Source organism: Crocodylus porosus, unplaced genomic scaffold (assembly GCF_001723895.1).
Source record: "Crocodylus porosus isolate Cpor-Errol unplaced genomic scaffold, CroPor_comp1, whole genome shotgun sequence".
Taxonomy (NCBI): domain Eukaryota; kingdom Metazoa; phylum Chordata; order Crocodylia; family Crocodylidae; genus Crocodylus; species Crocodylus porosus.
Window position 1 is genome coordinate 23,493,166 of NW_017728912.1, and position 18,217 is coordinate 23,511,382.

The following is an 18,217-nucleotide window of genomic DNA, read 5'->3' on the forward strand; positions in this document are numbered from 1 at the left end:
AGCTTCTGGCCTGAGTCACTGCAGGCATGTGGCTGCACATCCTGAGTTAAAGGTAAATGTTTGTTCACTTCTGTTTCAACTCAACATGTTCAGCTTAAACTAACCTGCAAAGACTGAATAAATTCAGTCTGAGGCTCTTTGACTATCTGGTCTTAGATTTTATGAAAAAAACATACTGTTCATCTCTAACAAGTTAAAAAGAGACAGACACTTTTACTGGCACACAGTATACCAAAGGAGTATGTGGAATGATCTATTTTTAGCTTGCACCTTCTGCAAGAGGGTGCTTCCAAAGAGTTAATTATCTGGGTGGTATTTCCTGTTGCACAATATCAGTATAAATCATATTTTATTCACTGTTCAGTGCTATCTTGCATTTTCCTTCACCTGACTTTCTACAGGATAACAACATCACATCATTACAATGCAGCTGTTTTTCCCAATGTCCTGAATGAATCAGAAGCTAACAAACAATGAGATCAGAGTCAAACACAAGATAAATAAGCAAGCAGATAACTACCCCATGCACCCAGTTTTTGACTAATAAATATTAGAACCGGAAAGACACAGCAGTCAGCGTTCAAACAATATTTATAATAGTAATAGGACATTTTAACAATGCAGTAGGAAATTGTCAATCAAAAAATATTAAAAAGTATACCAGTTTCTTGGAAGTACTTAGGAACGCTGTCAGAGGATCTAACATAACAGGCTCTAAATTCTTTCACAAAAACATTTTTCATATTAATTTAAAAAAAAGAAAGAAAGCCTACTATGACTTGAGAAAGACATTACATTTGGTTTATACTGAATACTTTGGTATAAACAAGTCACAATGTGATCCCTCATTCATTTTGGCATCTATAACATTCCTAATTTAAAACTTCTTGCTAAATTAAGATCACAAAATGGTATTTGTTTCCTTTTCTGAGAATGGAAAGTTTTCTCCTTCTTTTCCAGTGCCCAGGTGCTGTGTTAAGAGCACTCTGCTTCCTATCAGTGAATCTCTATCTATATATCAGAAACAAAGTGTGCATTTCAGCTGCAGGGCAGATGCTTAGCAAGAGACACATTTGGATACAAACTACTTTCAAAATATCCTTGAAGTTGTGCTATTTCTTAATAAGGCCTGAAGTAGAAAACTTAAATACGCACAAAAGAATTCACCAGCAAAAAAGCTCTCAAAAAAAAAAGACAACAAAATGAGCATGTAGAACAGAACACATAGTACCAGTTTAGTCTGGATAAAAGTTCCAAGATATGGCTTGACATTTTTTGGTTTAATACAATAGTGGAGTATAACACTATGCTCCAGTATTTGGAATTTCACATTTTATTGTGAAATCTTCCTGGGTTCTAGAAAGCGTTGTCTGAGATGCTTATCTCTATGAAACTAAATGCGAATGCCTCTATTATCCAACATTAAGAGCACCAGTCTCAAATTCTCAAAAGTGACTACTGATTTGGGGCTATCTTCACTTTTGTGACTTTAGAGTGATTCTTCCCCCTCCCTGCCCAACTCCCGAGCGCAGGTGCTCTGCACATTTTGTAAAACTCAAGCCCCTTTTAGTGTTTACAAACATTTACACCCAAGGTATGTTAGAGGTGGACCCATGTCTTCATAGAATCAGGGCTGCTGTCGTCAAGCAAGAATACTTCAATGAAATGCAAATTCTTTTGTTGCTGCACATGTCATGCAAGTATCAGATGCAAGCTACTGGTCTCTGCAACCTTGATTCTCAAGATCATCTCTTGCCTTTGTTGTCAACTCCATAGCAGGAGCCAGTGCAGGAAAGCAGGATAAATGGAAAACTGGCAAACCGTCATAAGACAGGAAAGGAAGTGTACACATTTCCTCACCTCTTCCTGCTGCCAGCACCAACTTTTTAACACTGTCACCTTTTCTATTGAAGCAGCTGCTTTGAAACTTCAAAAAACCCCACCTTTCCCTCTCTGGGCTCATGTCTTTTTACTGATCACTTTTTGTTTCTGTTTGCGTAGGTGAGCCTCTATCTCATGTCTAAAGACAAGCATCCCCAGCTGGCCATGGGAGGCCTCATTCATGGCCTTGGATTGCATACACATCTTGTACTGTTCTGGGGTCAATTCATCCAAGCACTGCTTTTCATGCCAGAGATGGAAGAGGCCCCGCACAGGCGTTCTGACCACAATGAGGTTACTGTGGAGGTATTTGCGGTACAGATGCACGTCTTCTCCTCCCCAGCCTTTGATATCCAGATCAAAACCACCTGGCACAAAGAAGATATAGAAAGTTGTACTCTCTGAATGGAAAAACCCAACAGAGACAGACACATCTCCTGGTGAACTTAATACTGGCATTGTCTCTCAGCCCTTCCCTATAGTCTGTGACTTTCATGCTGGTCTTTAAAGTTGGATTACTTTCTGCCAACAGTAGGAAATGCCCAATTTCCTTGCTTTATAAAAGTCCATTTTCACTGCCCTGTGACAAACAAATTTGCTTTGTTTTCACTAAGCAGCTCTTAAAGTTCATGTCATGTTTCCTAAGTGACAGATCAGCTTAAGGTTGCAGCTGAATTTTCTTTATTCTTGACCTTTGCAACCAGGCACAAAGTAGGGTATTGAGAGCAAGACACACATGGACTCAAGAGAGAAACTGTTGTCTGTGATCTGCACTTATGATTTTCAAACAAGCCCAGTGGCTTCTGTGGGAGGCAGAGAGAGGGCATTCATTCTCTGTGTTCTGGAACAACCTTCCCTTCTGGGTCTGAACTAGTCCCTAGTACTCAGCAAAGCACATCCGTTTGTGTGGGCTGCCCTGAATGAGAGGCAGCTGGGTCCTTGCAGAGAAGGGAGTGATTTACAGAGGGCTGGATCTAGTGGGCAAGCTACTGAGCAACTTTGCATTTATAACAAACAAGCTGAGACCAGAGGGAGCCATTTCAATCTCATGATAGTCTATAGGAATAAGCAGATGGGAATGCCTGGCTCAGCCTGCCACAGCCACAGACCCTCCCCCATCATCATCATCATTACTCAGTGGAGTCCTGCTTGATGATGGGGATGTAGAAGACAGACTTGTGAGGTCTGCCTTTGTGATATGCTCAGTGCTGGCTTTCCTGGCTGCACTCCGCCATCTAGTGCAATGCTGATTCATGGGATGCACCTGCAAGGGATTCCTCTGCTTGCTGACAGCAGCTTTCAGTGGAGCTTTTTGTGCCAGAAAACAGTGCCCGCATAAGCAGCTTCAGGGGAGTTAAGGACTTCCAACTGTTTGGGGCAACTGATTTTCTAAGGGCCTTTAAACTTGCAGAGACTCAAGTAACTGGTGGAGCTCTAGCCAAGGAGTTGACAGCCTGCTGGCTCTATGTCACCTACCCCTTGCCAGTTCTTGGAGGTGGGGGGAAAAGTACTGGGGAAAAAAACTAAAGGGCTGTCTGGAGAGACAGGGGGAAACAGGAAGTAGGCACTTCCCTGCTCCTCCAAGCGTCACTGGATTGTGTTGACTGCATCTCTGTTACTTGGGGCACCCAATTTACTGCCCTGAGACATTTAAACTTTGCCATAGGTGACTGGTTACCGTAAGGTTTCTAAACCCAATGATAGTGGTTAATGGATCAACTCCAATCTTGGCTCATGAGTTGGGGTTGAGATGTGGAGGGGTGGAGACATAGTCTAACCAAGACTTCCTCCAGGGCAGAACTGGTGTTTGCTGTAGAGAGACTTTTACTTGGGACTAGGCTACCACATTCTTAGCTGGGTCCCCATCAGGACAAAATGCACAGCTCTTCTGCTTTCCCAGGCCTTGGCTTTAAGGGCAGAGAGTTGGGAAAACTGTGGGTCACTGGCCAGAGGTGTTACTGCTGAGCCTGTACTCTCAAGGCCCAATCCAGCATCACTACCAACAGAAGCTTTGCTTTGGAGTCCATTGTGGCAATAGCTGCCTCTTTAGGTACAACAAGTTGTTGACAAGATAATGTTAGGTGAGGTTTGATAGGCCATGTTCTAGCCAGCAGAAATGCTCCAGGGACACAATCAACGGGCTTGGGGTTGATTGGCAGTTATAAATGTCCATGACCCTGCCCCTGTTCAGAGATCGCACCTGACAAAAGCTAACCAGTGGGTAAGGTTAGCTATGGAGCGCAGGCCCAGAATTAAATGGGTGCCTGGAGCTCAGTCTGATGGCAATCAGGGCCACCTATCTGCCACAAGAAGTGAACTTAGATGAATCTATTATTTTGCTTTGAAAATGTCAGAGGAAAGCTCTGGATTAGTCAATGCAGGATTTATCCAGCAACTCTTCTCTTAGCCCTTCCAGAGACAGAAGCTACATGGAGACTTTAAACACAGAACTTGGAAACTGCTATCTCCTCAGAACACAGCTCTGACTCTTGATCTCCATTAGCTCAGAGGAACATGCACAGATATCCAACCCAATGGTTCAAGTTCTTACCTGTGTCTAAAAACCCTTGGATGTAACAGAGTGGGTTGGGGAACCCAGAGCACCCTGGAGTAGTTTAGAATAGTTTCAGAGCTGCTCTAAGGTGTGCCAACAACTGGCTGTGACACCTCCCACCATTAGTTGATATGCCAGCTGAGATTAGCAGAGGGGCATACAGTGACTGAGCGGCAAAGAGAAGCTGATCCTATGTGGCAGTGCGAAAGCATGATCTCTTAAGCAAATGTTCTTACCTATGTTGATAAAATCAGACCTGTACTGGCAAGTCATTCCAAACCCAAAGTCTCTCCAAAATCCAGTTTCCTTTTTTATAACCTGGGGGGAAAGGCCATTTATATGTGAGCAATTATATTAACAATTTGAATGAAAGAAAAACATGCCCCACCCCCCATTAGGATGAGGCCAGAATGGGGACTGCTACCCCACTTTTTGGCTACATTCCCCCCCGCCACACACCCATTTTTGCTCCAGCAGATTTCTGCTGGATGCTTTTGCCAAATTACCATTAGTTATGGGAGTTGACACCCCAGTAAGATAAATGTGGGACAGTCCAGCATTTTCAGAGCTATTGCTTCAGTCTGTCTTCAGACTCACAAAAATATCATGGGAGGCACCTTCTAGAGACCTTTTTGTATGTGACACATATCCTCCTGTTATTTTACAGAGTAGCTTACATTTCATGGGAGCTGAATCAGTCTTGGGTAATATTTTAACAAAATCAGTGAACCAAACTTACTCCACAGACAGATGGGGGATGGGGTGATATCTTTGACCGTAAGTTCCAAGAGCACTGCCCAAATAGAGTGATATTGAGTTTTTTCTACAACAGAGTCACTGTAGAAGTGCTAGTGTGACTATTATGTACTGTACCTACTGAATGTACTGTACTAATGTGACTAACGATAGAGCTAGTCTGACTGGCAGAATAATGGCTTAAAATCTTTCACAAATTACCAAATAGCAGGAAAGCCTGTGACAATTATTTGTATTCAGAGAGGCCAGACGTAGTTTAAAATAGCCTTGGGACTACTCTAAAGTGTGGATCCAACCATGTTTCTAAGGTCTGACTCTCAACCTTGAAAGAGCTTGCAGTTTGGACAAAGTAGCCAAGAAAGTGGTATTGCCCCCATTTCACAGATGGAAAACTGAGGCACAGAGTGACAGCCCAACATTTTCAAAACTAGTTCCTTGAAATAAGGAATCTCACAAGTAGCCTAATTTTCAAATGTACAGAGCCACTCAGCAGCTTCACGTGAAGGAGCTGTGGGATGCTCAGCACTGTGGAGATTCTGGCTGCTTATTTAAGCATCTAAATCTGATTAGGAGCCAAAGGCATATAGGATGCTTTGTGGCTTGCACACCAGGGGTGATTGAGGCAGAGACAGCAGCTGAACCAGTAACAGCTGTCATTCTTGTGTCCCCTCTAAGGCAGTGCCCCGAAGCTGGTGCCTCTCTTACCTACCCTTAGGTATGCTGCTGTTAGGAGCCTTGGCAGCTACTTTTGAAAATCTTGGCCTAAATGCCTTATCCAGAGGTTATCTATGACCAAGGTGGGATTTGAAACCTGCATTCCATATCCCAGTAGCTCCTTAACCCTCAGGCCATTCTTCCTTCCCTTCTATCACTCCTTTTCACATATCCATTCATTGCTACCCTTCACCTGTTTTTTCCGTTCTTTTTTCTTTTCTGCATGTATGGCTTTTAAAAGAAAAAAAAGGAACGAGAAAAGAAAAACACTGCAAGCCCATTAGTGAGCAAGAAGATGACGTCTGTCAAGCCTACATTGTAACAGGAAAACTCCATCTCAGTGGCTTTACAGCAAGCTATTTGTATGCATTAGCATTATTACTTCCCATTAGAACTAATGGCTACAGCACAAATCAATTTATTTCAAGGCTTGATGCAGGCTACTTTCTCAGCTGCACAAGTAGCAGGGGTAGGCAGCCAACTCTGCTTGTTTAAATGGCACTTTTCTGGCTGTTTGCCCAGGAAGCAATCTGGCCTGAAAATATGATTGACTAAAGAAAAATTAGGTTGGTGATGTCCCTTCTTTAAATTAAGAAGCTTCTCCAATCTAGGTATCATGTCTGACAACTCGGATGCTACCTATAAATATTTGTGCAGGCCCCACAGAGTGATCAGTGGGATTCACTTTAACTTTCAAACTAAACTCTTTGTTTCCTTTCCTGCCTTCAGTGTTTACCAGCTTGAAGTTCTCTAGTTAAGTGTGCACTAGAAAGATAAGAGCTCAAGTGAATCCCCTGGTGGGAACAGGAGAGGTTTTGTTTGTAATAAACCCAGATAAATTCACATGTAACAACATCATAAGTGTTTTACTACTGTTTAAAAAAAATCAATAAATAAAAAGAGGAAAAAGCTTTTTATCTTGGACATCCTTCAAGGAGTATGGTTCTAAATTAAGCTCCAGTTATACTTTTACAATAGACAGGAGAGTATCCTGAACCTATCTGAGGTTGAGACTGTCAGCCAGTTTGGAATGTATTCGACATGTTAAGGGCAGTGACAGCGGACAAATGCTATAAAATACCATTTTATAAAAGTAAAAGTAAAAGTAGTTATAAGAATACTGACCCTTTTGAGAGGCTTGTACTAATATTAGCATGTTTATAGTACAAAACTGGATGTGGGTGGTTGCTTAGGAGCAGGGGCTTTATGCAGTTGCATGTTAGAGTGGCCTCACAAGTATCCCTGCTCCCCTGCCCCCCCGCCCTTTGGTTTATTTATAACTAAAGTTAACTTGCTGCTGAAAATCTAACTATGGCTCCTCTAGTGAATCAACAACCAGCACAGTGTTCAGAGAGTCACAGGGCAGGAAAGGACTTCAAGGGTCTCTAGTGCAGTGTCTTTCACAGATGCAGGATGCGCTATTACTAACCCACCAGCCTTTGCTTATAAGCCTCCAGGAAAAGGAGATTCCAGAGCCTCCCTGGGCAGCTTGGTCCAGTGCCCTTCTGTTCTTACCCTTTGGCCTTTCTGCAAATCTCTCCTTTTAAACTTTTATCATGGCTTAGCTAGAATGGCTGCCTGCTGCAGTAGGCCATTGCACTCAGTAACCCAAGACAAATCTTGCAGTCCTACCTTCCTATCTCTTGGGTATGAAGTAACTCTTTATGCAGATGACCCCCTGAACAGCTACTGTTTGAGAGCCGCTGCTGAAGCCAGTGGTTACCACAAGCCTAAATGGAGCTGGGAGGTTCCTTGACAATCAATGAGTGGCAGCGACATTAATGCCTTTTTGCTGGCTGGGGTCAGAAAGCTAGCTAGCTAAATGTGCCACAAAGCAAGCAAATGCTTTGATTCAGCAGCTCTGCTGGAAGGGATGCTGCTTAGATTCTGAGGGGTGCCGAGGGAGCCACGGGTGGAGACCTATTTGGGTGGGCAGTGTTTGTAGACAGAGAAGCAGGAATGCACTGATTTTCTGTGTGTTCGTGGAGAAATGGGCAATTGCTTTCTTTCACTCCACCAAAAAGTGCAGCCAGAGTGCCAAAGAAAGAACACTGCTGCTCGACTTTGTCACCCAGACTCTTCCAGACCCTCTATGCTCTACTCCCCCCTCTCCTCAGCTGGAGACATCTTACCATAACTAAGATGGCACACCCAGGGATAGTGTTTAGATTTATAGATGCTTAGAGCAAAGTGGAAAGCAACGGATGATTGACACTAGCAGAGGTTCTGGTCCATCAATTTTAAGGCCAGAAGGGACTGTTATAAGCTTGTAATCTGACTCCTGTTGCACAACATAATGCGTAGCACCTCGCTTGGTGATTTCTGCAGGGTTCCCAACAATTTGTGGCTGACCTAAAGCAGTGATTCTCAGCCAGGATGCCATCAGATATTTGTAAGGCTGCCATGGGGTGCTGTTGTGTCTGCAAATATCTTCACAAGATGAAACCAGAGATTTCAAGTGGGAAGCTATAGTGTCAAAACCATTCTGATCTGTATGATCTTTCTGAGTTCTTTGCAAGAGAAGTGCTGAATTGTTTTTTCTATAGTAAAAAACAAATGAAACCTAAGAGCGGACGTTTTCTGAAGGGTGCCTTTAGTCTAACAAGAAGTGTCTTAAGTCTAAAAATATTGAGAACCACGGAACTAGAGCCTCACTTTTCTAAAAGTGTCTCATCTCAGTTTAAAGACCCTCAGGTAATGGACAAGCCACTGGATTCCTAAGGAAACTGTTGACCAATTACCTGTTTCATCATCTATCCATGAATTGCTATGGTCTTTCCAAAACTCATCCAGCTTAACTTCATAAAACAAGAGGCTGAGAAATATTCAGTTCCCTGTTTCCCAAAGAAGTTAGCATCAACAGGTTCCATCATCCCAAGCTGCCCCGAGGTGGAATTGCTGCGAGTTGATCATAATGTAGCTTCTGGCAGACACACAAGCTGAGCTGAAATTTTTAGCTTCCACACATAAATAGCAAACAAGCTTTAAAATAAAGCAGCACTTTAAACTATTTGACTGGAAAGCATTGCCAGAGAACTCACTGAACACCACAGTCATGAGGGGAATAAATAAACTCCATTTTCAATGTGTCGCATCTCTGTGTACACAGATCAGTGAAATTTCATTCAAGAGCACATCCATCTTTCTGAAGGGGAAATGTTATGTACAGTTGAGAGCATGCATTTTGAGAGCTAGTTACTTACCAGCTGCTGTTCTAAGGGTGGAATAGAATCATGATGCCCATAAATTATACCTGGGTTATATTGGCTGAAAAGAACTGGATAAAACACTTTCTTCCCTAGAAATCACAATAGTTTTAAAAAGAAAGTTATTTGGTACGTTGTTTTATGCTCTCAAACTGCATCTAAAATGTACTCCCCTCTGCTCTACAGGCTCTGGCCTTGGGCCAAGCTCCACTGAATTCAACACAAAGACTTCTGTTGCCTTGCATTTGGGGGGGAGGGAGTTAGACCCACAGTCCTGTGGTCTGGGTGCAGAATGTGAAATTGGGATATAGTTGTACAACATGGCCTGCAGGGACCGTAGAAAACCAAGCAACAAAAGCAAGGTGTTGCTTGTAGGGGGAGCTGAAAACTTTTTACCTTCTCCTTGACTGAAGTATGACAATCAGCCATGTAGGTTCTATACTGTTACACATACCTTAGGGAAAACCCTGGAATAGCTGAAAACCTTGCAATAGCTGAACTTCCCGTCTCCTTCTGCCAACACATAGTTATTACAAAATTAAATACAAATCTGCCCAAATGGGTAAACCTCAGAGCAGTCATACCTGGCTGAGTGTTGAGTCTACAGGTGTTGAGAAATTCAGCTGTGAAATATATATCCACATCACAAAAAAAGAGAACAACATTGTTTCCTTTCCAAACTCGAGCCCCTATGTCTAATCCTTTGCCTCTTGAGAATTCTTCGTTCAGTTGGATGAAGGTAAAATTCTTGAAGTTAGCTGATCTAGGAGGAACAGCCCGGGAGAAGAGGCTTAAGGGATTCAAAGGCATAGCCAAACCTTTGGGTTTCTTTTACCACATACATAAGCAAAATTAAAATATTTTAAATGTACATATTCAAATGTTATGGTTTTATACATTTTTTAAAAATGTCACAACTTGATGATGTTTTTCTGTGCTATACCAAACACCAGGAAATATGGGAAGAGAAACCTGTCACTGTAACATTCAGAATGTTTCTGAGATAATACTGATGGACCATGAAAAAAAAAGAGAACAAGCGTAGGGAGGAGAAAATAGCTCTACCCTCTTTTAATACAATGATAGACTATCTGTTTTAAATCTAATCTGTAAATTTTAACAATGTTTTTTAATAGGTATCGACATACGTTGTTGTATATATTATTGTGTTTGCATCAATGTTCTTCTTGATACCTAAAGTCAAAACTATTTAAAAATTATCAAAAGGAACACAATCCAAAACTCAAGGAAGTCAATGGAAGTCTTGAGGTCAGTCCCAAACCACAAGATAAACCTGTCAATTTTGCATACTCTGTGTTCTATAATATCACTTCTGCTTAAATCCAACCACCTGGAAAACTCTAGCTTGGATTCCCTGCCTGTGATGAGATATCATTTGGCTTGCTATAGAAAAACAGATTACTTCAATACTTCATGTGTGAAAAAGGACTGGTGTGCAATAGGCAGATTAAGATTTCACTAAGAATGACTTAGCCAAGGATAACAAGAGACTTGGGGACTGATTTTCAAACAGCTGCCATGGACTTCAGCTAGAACTCTGTTTTTTTGCCATTCTGCAAATTAGGTATTCATACAATAGGAAAATCAGAAGAAAGGCATTAAGAGGTTAGAGGTCAGTTTTTAAAAAAAAGCTCAGTGTCTTTTTGTAGCCTCCAACTGTGCTTTTCAAAGGCTCAGTTCCTGATCTTTTGGAAGGCTGGCCCTTGAAGGGTAAATTTTAAGGTCTTATGAAGGCATTTTTCCATGCAAAACCTTGAATTAAAACAGTATTGGTATTTAAAAGTCATATAGAGAAATTTTAAAAGGAGAAAATGCAAAATTAAAAGTTTGCCTGAGTGTATGTACTCAGGGCTCATCTACACATGTGCTTTAATGCACATTAGCCTATTTTAATACGCATTAAAGCATCACTGAAAAAAACATGCTCTTTAGTTAATGTGCATTAGGACAGGCTAATGCGTGTTTTCCTACTACCTCACAATGGAGGTACTAGATTTAATATGCATTAACTAAAGAGTGTTAATGCACGTGTAGGCATGGCCAGTATATGGCAAATTGGACCTGATAATAAGAAAGGAGAATGCAGCACAAGCTAACGCTCAGTTTACAGAAGCAAACCAACTCTAAAAAGAAACACCCAGTTAGCACCACCAGATTCTGAAGCATGTTGGATGCCTGAAGCTTCAGATTCCTGTAGCATGTGCCAATGCCAAGAAAACTCCCATCCTAGTTATTTGGAGGCAGTCAAGTTTACTACCACTGGCCAGCACAACATCATAGCCCCCAAAACGGCAAACAAAATCAAACTCCAAATGGTCATGGTCTTTGAAAGCTATACACACTCCTCCAATGGTGGCATGGCTATATATAATATCATCACACAATTATATTGGCATTTGAATGTTGTTATTTGTTCCATTTCCTGTTCTGTAAGGTGTGCCCATTTTCTTCCTGAAACATTTGGTACAAAAACCTGGCATGACCCAAATTTCATGGAAGAATTACAACTATTTTGAAATTCCCGGAAGCATGCCAAATGTGATCAAGTTCCATTATTTTATGGTGGTTAATCAGCATTTTGTTGATGCCTGTTTCTTAATTCACTAGGCACTAATTAGGGATCAGCATACAGAAGGTGCATAGTGACTAACCTCATTAGATAGAAGAACCCAGTATGCTATTAATTCACGTTTACAAGAGCCTTAAGTCGAATGCTTTGACATCCCATCTGTGTTTGACAGTAAAGTTGCTGTGTCATCATTTGTGAGTTGCAAGTGTATCTGCTAACTGCAAATGGTGCTATTTTTCTCCTTTTAATTATCACTTGGCCTTTGTTAAGCATCAGTGTAGCTGGAGCTGTACAAGACAGAGGAGTACATATTGTCTGTCTCAAGGAGCTGATAAAATAGGCAAGCTAAAAACAGGTAATTGCTTACTGAGAGAATGCAGTGATAATCATTATTAGTAGCTTGTTAAAAATGCCTCTGGGATGCAATCTGGAAAAACATGGTGCTTTCTTATCAGTCATTCTGAACCAGCAGTGTAAGGAGGATTCTGCTAAACTAACAAGCTCTTAGAAATAGGGAATCTATCATATCTGGTACCTTTCTGGCTCTCAGCACCAGTGAATGTCACAATTTTTAATGCATTTTTCTTCACCATCCCTGTGACATAGGTTAGCACTGTTATCCCCATTGTGCAGATGGAGAACTGAGACAGAGAGAGTCAGAGGCAAGGAGACAAGATCCTTTAAAGTGTGACTGGTAACACCAGAGGCCATGACCTGAGATGCTGGAGGCAGCTGGGTGGGAATGGAAGGTGGGTAAGAGCAGGTGTGGAGAACAAGACTGAAGCAGGATCTAGGAAGTGAGGCTAGGAATATGCAGAGTCAGGAAGTTGCTCCAGGTGTGAAATACATTTTGCAGCTTTTTAAACTGTCCTTAAGCCTGTGTCAAAGCCAATCAGGTAAGACAGCTAACAGAAAGACTGGTCAACCCCAGCTGGGACTGAACAGTCCATTGTGGTTCTTAGCATGTGACTCGTTGATCTCAGCACCAGTTGCGGGGGTTCAACCCCTGCTCTACTGGCATCTTCAGTCTGGCTTTGCTGCTGCTCCCAAACCTAAAGGCTAGACTAACTTTCCTACACTTCCCAACTTGCAGCCTAGTCCAGTGGTCTCCGAAGTGGGGTGCTCAAGATGATCCATTGGGGTGCGGGAAGAAAATATTAGAACTTCAATTTATATATATATTTATATAAATATACATATATTGAGGGTGCATACTCAAAAATGTTTTACTGATGGGGTGTGCGAATATAAATATACATATATTGGGGGTGCGTGCTCAAAAATGTTTTACTGATAGGAGTGCGCGATCAAAAAAGCTTGGAGACCACTGGCCTAGTCCATCAAGCAATTTCACCCAGGGTATGGAGCTGGGATTTTGGCAGCATGTGGTGGCAGCCAGGTTGCAAGCAAGTCAGCAGCAAGTTGGTGGGAGGGGAAGCGGCAGCGGCCTGGTTGCATGCAGCATCCTCCTTTGGGCTGAGCTGTGTTATTTTGGACTGCCCCTCCTAAAAGGCTGGTAACCCTGGAGCTAGACCATCAGAGCACACAGCCATATGGACCATATTGTCATTGATAACACTGTCAGAGAATGGACTACAGAGATGTGCTCCCTGGCGATACTATCAACATTTTCCAAAATCCCATTTTATGCCAAACAATATTTCAGCATGCTCTTATGAAAGAATAAGCAACTCGTCCCTTGAACAGTACAGACTATCATAACAGTGCCATAAACATCTGCCATATACGTGCCCAGTGATCTCAGTGGAACAGTGCTAATTTGCGTTAACTCAGGATTTGGCCCTGTGCAATAATGTTCATATATCCATAGGACAATAGTGTTGTTTCCTCCACTTATTCAAGTAGCACAAGCTCAAATGAGTATAGAGTATCCATCTAAATCAGGACAGTGGGACATTGATCTGTATTCAGCAGTTCTGACCTTTCCTGTTAGCTCATAATACAAGTAGAGAAAAGGCAAAGGGCCTTTCACCAAGTGTAGAAAATACTTAAAGTTAGGATTTTCAAAGGGGCCTCAAGGTATATCAAATCAGCAGAGCACTCCATACCAGTACAGTAAAACCAGACCCCACAATGCAAATAAGTTACAGCAGTAGAAAATACAATTTTGCTAGTATAAATGTGTCTACAGTAGGTGTTTTTTGCCTGTAGGAGCTATATCACTCAAGGATCACACCTCTTCACACCCCTGGCAATGTAAACTAGATTGACACAAGCTTGGACTTGGCCTTAGGTTCTATTACAAATCCCAAATTTTAGGGTCTCTCCAAGTCAAACTTCAGCCCCAGTTGATAAAAGCCGTTTACCTAAGGATCAGTGAAATTCAGGGCTGATCATTTCCAGACTGATCATCATTTCAGCTGTGAAGTGGAAGTTACATTTTGCTGAGTTCATGAAATGTGCCCCAGAGCTAGAAATGCCAGTGTTGTGCAAGCACAGGTGGGGAATTCCCAAGGTAATGTTATTTTAACTGACAGTAAGTGAAGGGCAATGGTCCTTCCACTGCTGTTAGCGCCTTCTGACAGGGCTGGGGAATGGAAATCAAATGGATGTCTAGTCTCTGGTTTGTGGGTCCCCCACTGCATGTGACTAGTCATGTTTCAAAAGAGGACCATACTTACCTGGAGGTGTTTTCCAGTATTGCTTTTACCTCATTCATTTGCTCTTTTCCAAAGTAAACCACAGTGAGATGAATTTTCCCATCTTGCTGAATGCCCATTTCCCTAGAACAGACATAACAGATTCATGAAGGTTTGCTTTCCCAACTGATGCTCAGCATATTTAATTGAGATGGCAGGTTGATAATGGGAGTTTTCAGGATACACTGTCTCTTAGTGTAACTCCACTGAGAGAGAGAGCGAGACCTTTGCACCCAGACACAAACATGTTGTTTCTCTTATAATACACTGGCAGGATGGGGTGTCATATAATTTATAGTGGTCTATTAACCAGGAGAGAAGTATTATTACTAGTTACCTGTGTTATGATTTCCAAACATTGAAATGGCCCATCCAGCCACATGGAAGTCAGTGTGAAGGCCACTGGCAGGAAGCCAGCAATTATGTGGCTAACTAGTAAAGCCAGCAGGTGCTACCTCAATACTAAAAGGAGAAAGGGAAACTTGAAGAGGGGAAAAAAAAAATCACATGACTTCATTTCTACTTCTTCTGCATACTACAATCTCTAGTTATGCCCCTGAAAACCAGGTAAGGGAGATCTACACAAACAATTCCCACGGGTGAAGAAATCAAGCAGCTAGTAATTTCTGCATCTCTCAACATTTGAGTTCTTCTGGACAGCAAAGTTATTTGGAAACCTCACAAACTTCTGACTTATCAAAATGCAAACCTTGTAGCTGGCCAGGTTATTATTAGTTCACACTTGGCAATGCACCTTAATTAAATCCATTCCTGCAAATGCCACAGCCGCATTTTAAGGACAAGAAAATAAAAAATGAGCTTTGATCAAAAGTAGCAAGGAGACAATATCCTTGAGTTCAAGAACAGTTTTTATTGTTTCTTTGTAGCTAATCATCTGTCCTTTCACTGAGGAGCTTGGCAAGCTGTCTGGGGATAATAAAATGACCCCTGTTTTCTAGACAGTATTTCTATGGAGTGAGATTGACACATGTATTGAAGTGTCGCTGACAAGTGCTTTCTTCCAGATGGAAATACTGAGTTTCAAATGGGATAAAATGTTGAGTACACATGGCACCCACTTCAAAATGATTGATAAATGCTATATAAATCCTTCCACTGGTTTCCACTAGTAAAGCTAATTGCAGTTTAGGTGCAATATTATGTTTTTCTAAGTGACTGCCAATGAATTTCTTCGTAAGAAAGTAATTTGAATTTCGGCAAAAAATAGGATTTTTCACTGGAAACATCCTTGGTATTTACTTTAACTGCAACATGCTGTCCAAAAAAGAAAAATAGCTATTATAGAGTCACAAAATAAAACCCACCTAAAATTTTGCATAAATTGTCGGAACTTGCTGGTTCTTTTGGCCAACGGAACTATGACGTTAATGAGTGTGTTGGCCATGTTGATGTTTTCATTCTTTACTTTCATGACGGGACCAAATGGTCTAAATAAAACAATTCGTTTGAATTCATGTTTCCTGTCACCTTTGAAAGTCAGCTCATACAACGTGCCTTTGTCTTTTTCTGTTCGGTAGATGCCTGTTGGAAATACATGAAAAAAGGAAAATGTTAGTATAATATTCAACTCAGGAAGAAGCTGCAGTACCAACTATTCAATACTATTCATCTAACCTAGATTTGACTAAAGATAAATGAGACATCACTTTTTCCAAAACGGGATGTGCTATAATTCCTTCACTGTTCGGAGTCAGCTCTCACCATCCAGCAAGCAGACAGTCTTAGACTGAGGGATGTGATCTGTCTAACCCCTATGAAAATCTGGCCACATTTAGCTGTGTTGTAAGTACCTGAATGCCATGACAATAGATCTGGCTATATATTTGTTCCTTACTTTTCAAGAGGATCTAGCTGCACATAGCATCCAGAACGCTATATCCATTCTGATGAGACTTGCCAGGCTGTATGTTAGGTGCATCCCTGAGAGAAATGGTTTTCTGATTGCATTTTCAGATTCTTTCCTTCTGAAGAATTTTTATTAGGCATCAATGAAAAATCCTGCATTGAAAATGTCTAAGAGACCGTTCCTAGCAGCCACCAGAATTTCTATCACTAACCTGAACAATCATGAAAAGACACAGAAATTATTTAATGTATTTATTAGGCATGGATGTCTGTACTTAGGTGACATCCCTATAGTTAATTCAGAGAGATCTGCCTATTGGAGCAGAGACTTCTAAGATGTGAAGACCTGTGGACTTCAGAGAGTACAATAAACTTTTAAACTTTAAATTCCTTTTGTAATGGGATAGGTTAGTATATATCAATGTTGTATTTTAATTGCATTCCCTTACCATGGTGAATTTTCTATTCTTGTCCACATCCTGAGGCACACAACAATAGACTCATGGGGCAAAGACAGAAGTTACATTGTTCACATGATCAGCCCCCCTGAGGTGCTCTACATACGTTCATGGCTGCAGAGTGCTTTTAAAGTGGCTGACTGAGTGAAAAATTAACCCTCATCAAATGAAATGTCAGATAAAGGCACTCTTCTTTAGAGGTGGGACAGCTGGATCAGAGCCCTCCCACCCTGAAGCCCCTGACAGCCCTCTCCCTCCTTCTCAGGCCAGGCAAGCCCCAGCCAACAGCTCACTGCTTCTGGCTTCCCCTTCCCCTCTTCCCTCCCTTCATGCTGATAGCCATCCCCACCTCCCCAAGCTGGAAGCGGGGGGTGAGGTTGGAGAGACAGGATGCCCCTCCCCTGAAGGCGGGTGCGATTCCCCTGCCCCCCCCGACTCAGCAGGTAAATGTCTGTTGGGTCGGGGGTGGGGGGAGGAACTTTAACTCATGGCGCTTTATGTAAAGCACCATGAATTAGAGAGGGGGCCTGCACATCTGTCAGTGCCTATGAAGTTCAAGAGTGATTGGTGAGGAACCTCTGGTATGCATAGTTCTTGCCCAGTGCTTTCTCAGTGAATAGCTTTGTCTGGTACTAAAACCACTGGTCTCTTTCTTAACAGGGGTCGTACACTATGCAGTTGATTGTAACAGTGCTTGGTGGTATATTTCTATTCAAATTCCTGTAAGAAGTTTTCTTTGGATTCACAAAATGGGTGAAATCTACCCGCTTGTGAGGAGCCACAGGAAGTACCGGGCACTACTGAAATTCTAGTTTGAGGCTGAAAGGCAGACACAGTAGCATGCAGACCTCCCCCCCAGCTCACCTATTCTGCAATAACATATGAATCTCCACAATGGGCATTTGAATAAATACATTTGTTGTAGCCAGGCTCATTAACATTTGAATTGTTCTTTCATATTTAATTCTTAAATGTAATTTTCAAACTATCTTAGCAATTACAGTTCACATAAGAGTATGATTAGATTTCTATTTCTTAAAAGAACTCAAGAGAAACAAAACACAGGGATACATAATTGTCTAAAAGAATTCTAATAAAGGCCCTTTTTTTTCTTTTTGTGGGGGACTTGTACACATCACCCGATTCAAATAATCATTTATTATCATGCTTTCTTTTCTGTATTAGTCACTGTCTAGTCCATAACAGTAGTTCTCTCTCACCACACGGCTGCTTAGTTTCCCTGATATCAACTTGTTTTTGTCAAAATAGTTCCAATCAACTGGCAATGGATGTGGCTCCTCATCCTGTTATTTCATTGATATGTTCAGAGAACTTCAAAAAGATTAGTGAGATTATTTTCCTAAGCAGGAGCAATGCTGGTTCATTGCTACTGAATCATCACCATATAGGTGTCCTTTTTGTAATCATTTCAGCTAACTTACTTAGATGTTTTTGATTTGTACTTCCCTGCATCCCTTGTAGCACTGTTTTACAAATAAACACATTTGTGGCCCGATCTTATTCCACCTACT

At 41.6% G+C, this 18,217-nt stretch overlaps 1 protein-coding gene across 6 annotated transcripts in view; it reads right to left on the reverse strand.

Annotated features, from left to right (window-relative positions):
* Positions 1-332: 332 nt before the first annotated feature.
* CSGALNACT1 (chondroitin sulfate N-acetylgalactosaminyltransferase 1) overlaps positions 333-18,217 on the reverse strand; it is a 96,291-nt gene continuing 78,406 nt past the window's right edge. For 5 of the 6 annotated variants that reach the window (XM_019534161.1, XM_019534162.1, XM_019534157.1 and 2 more), the window contains 6 exons: positions 15,687-15,903; positions 14,344-14,445; positions 9,696-9,874; positions 9,109-9,203; positions 4,672-4,753; positions 333-2,249 (listed from right to left, as the gene is read on the reverse strand). In XM_019534161.1, coding sequence (XP_019389706.1) covers positions 1,960-2,249; positions 4,672-4,753; positions 9,109-9,203; positions 9,696-9,874; positions 14,344-14,445; positions 15,687-15,903 — 965 coding nt within the window. In that variant the 3' untranslated portion in view covers positions 333-1,959. Of the gene's footprint in view, positions 2,250-4,671; positions 4,754-9,108; positions 9,204-9,695; positions 9,875-11,783; positions 11,989-14,343; positions 14,446-15,686; positions 15,904-18,217 lie in introns of those variants that run through there. The other variant, XR_002100909.1, reaches the window with a different exon arrangement.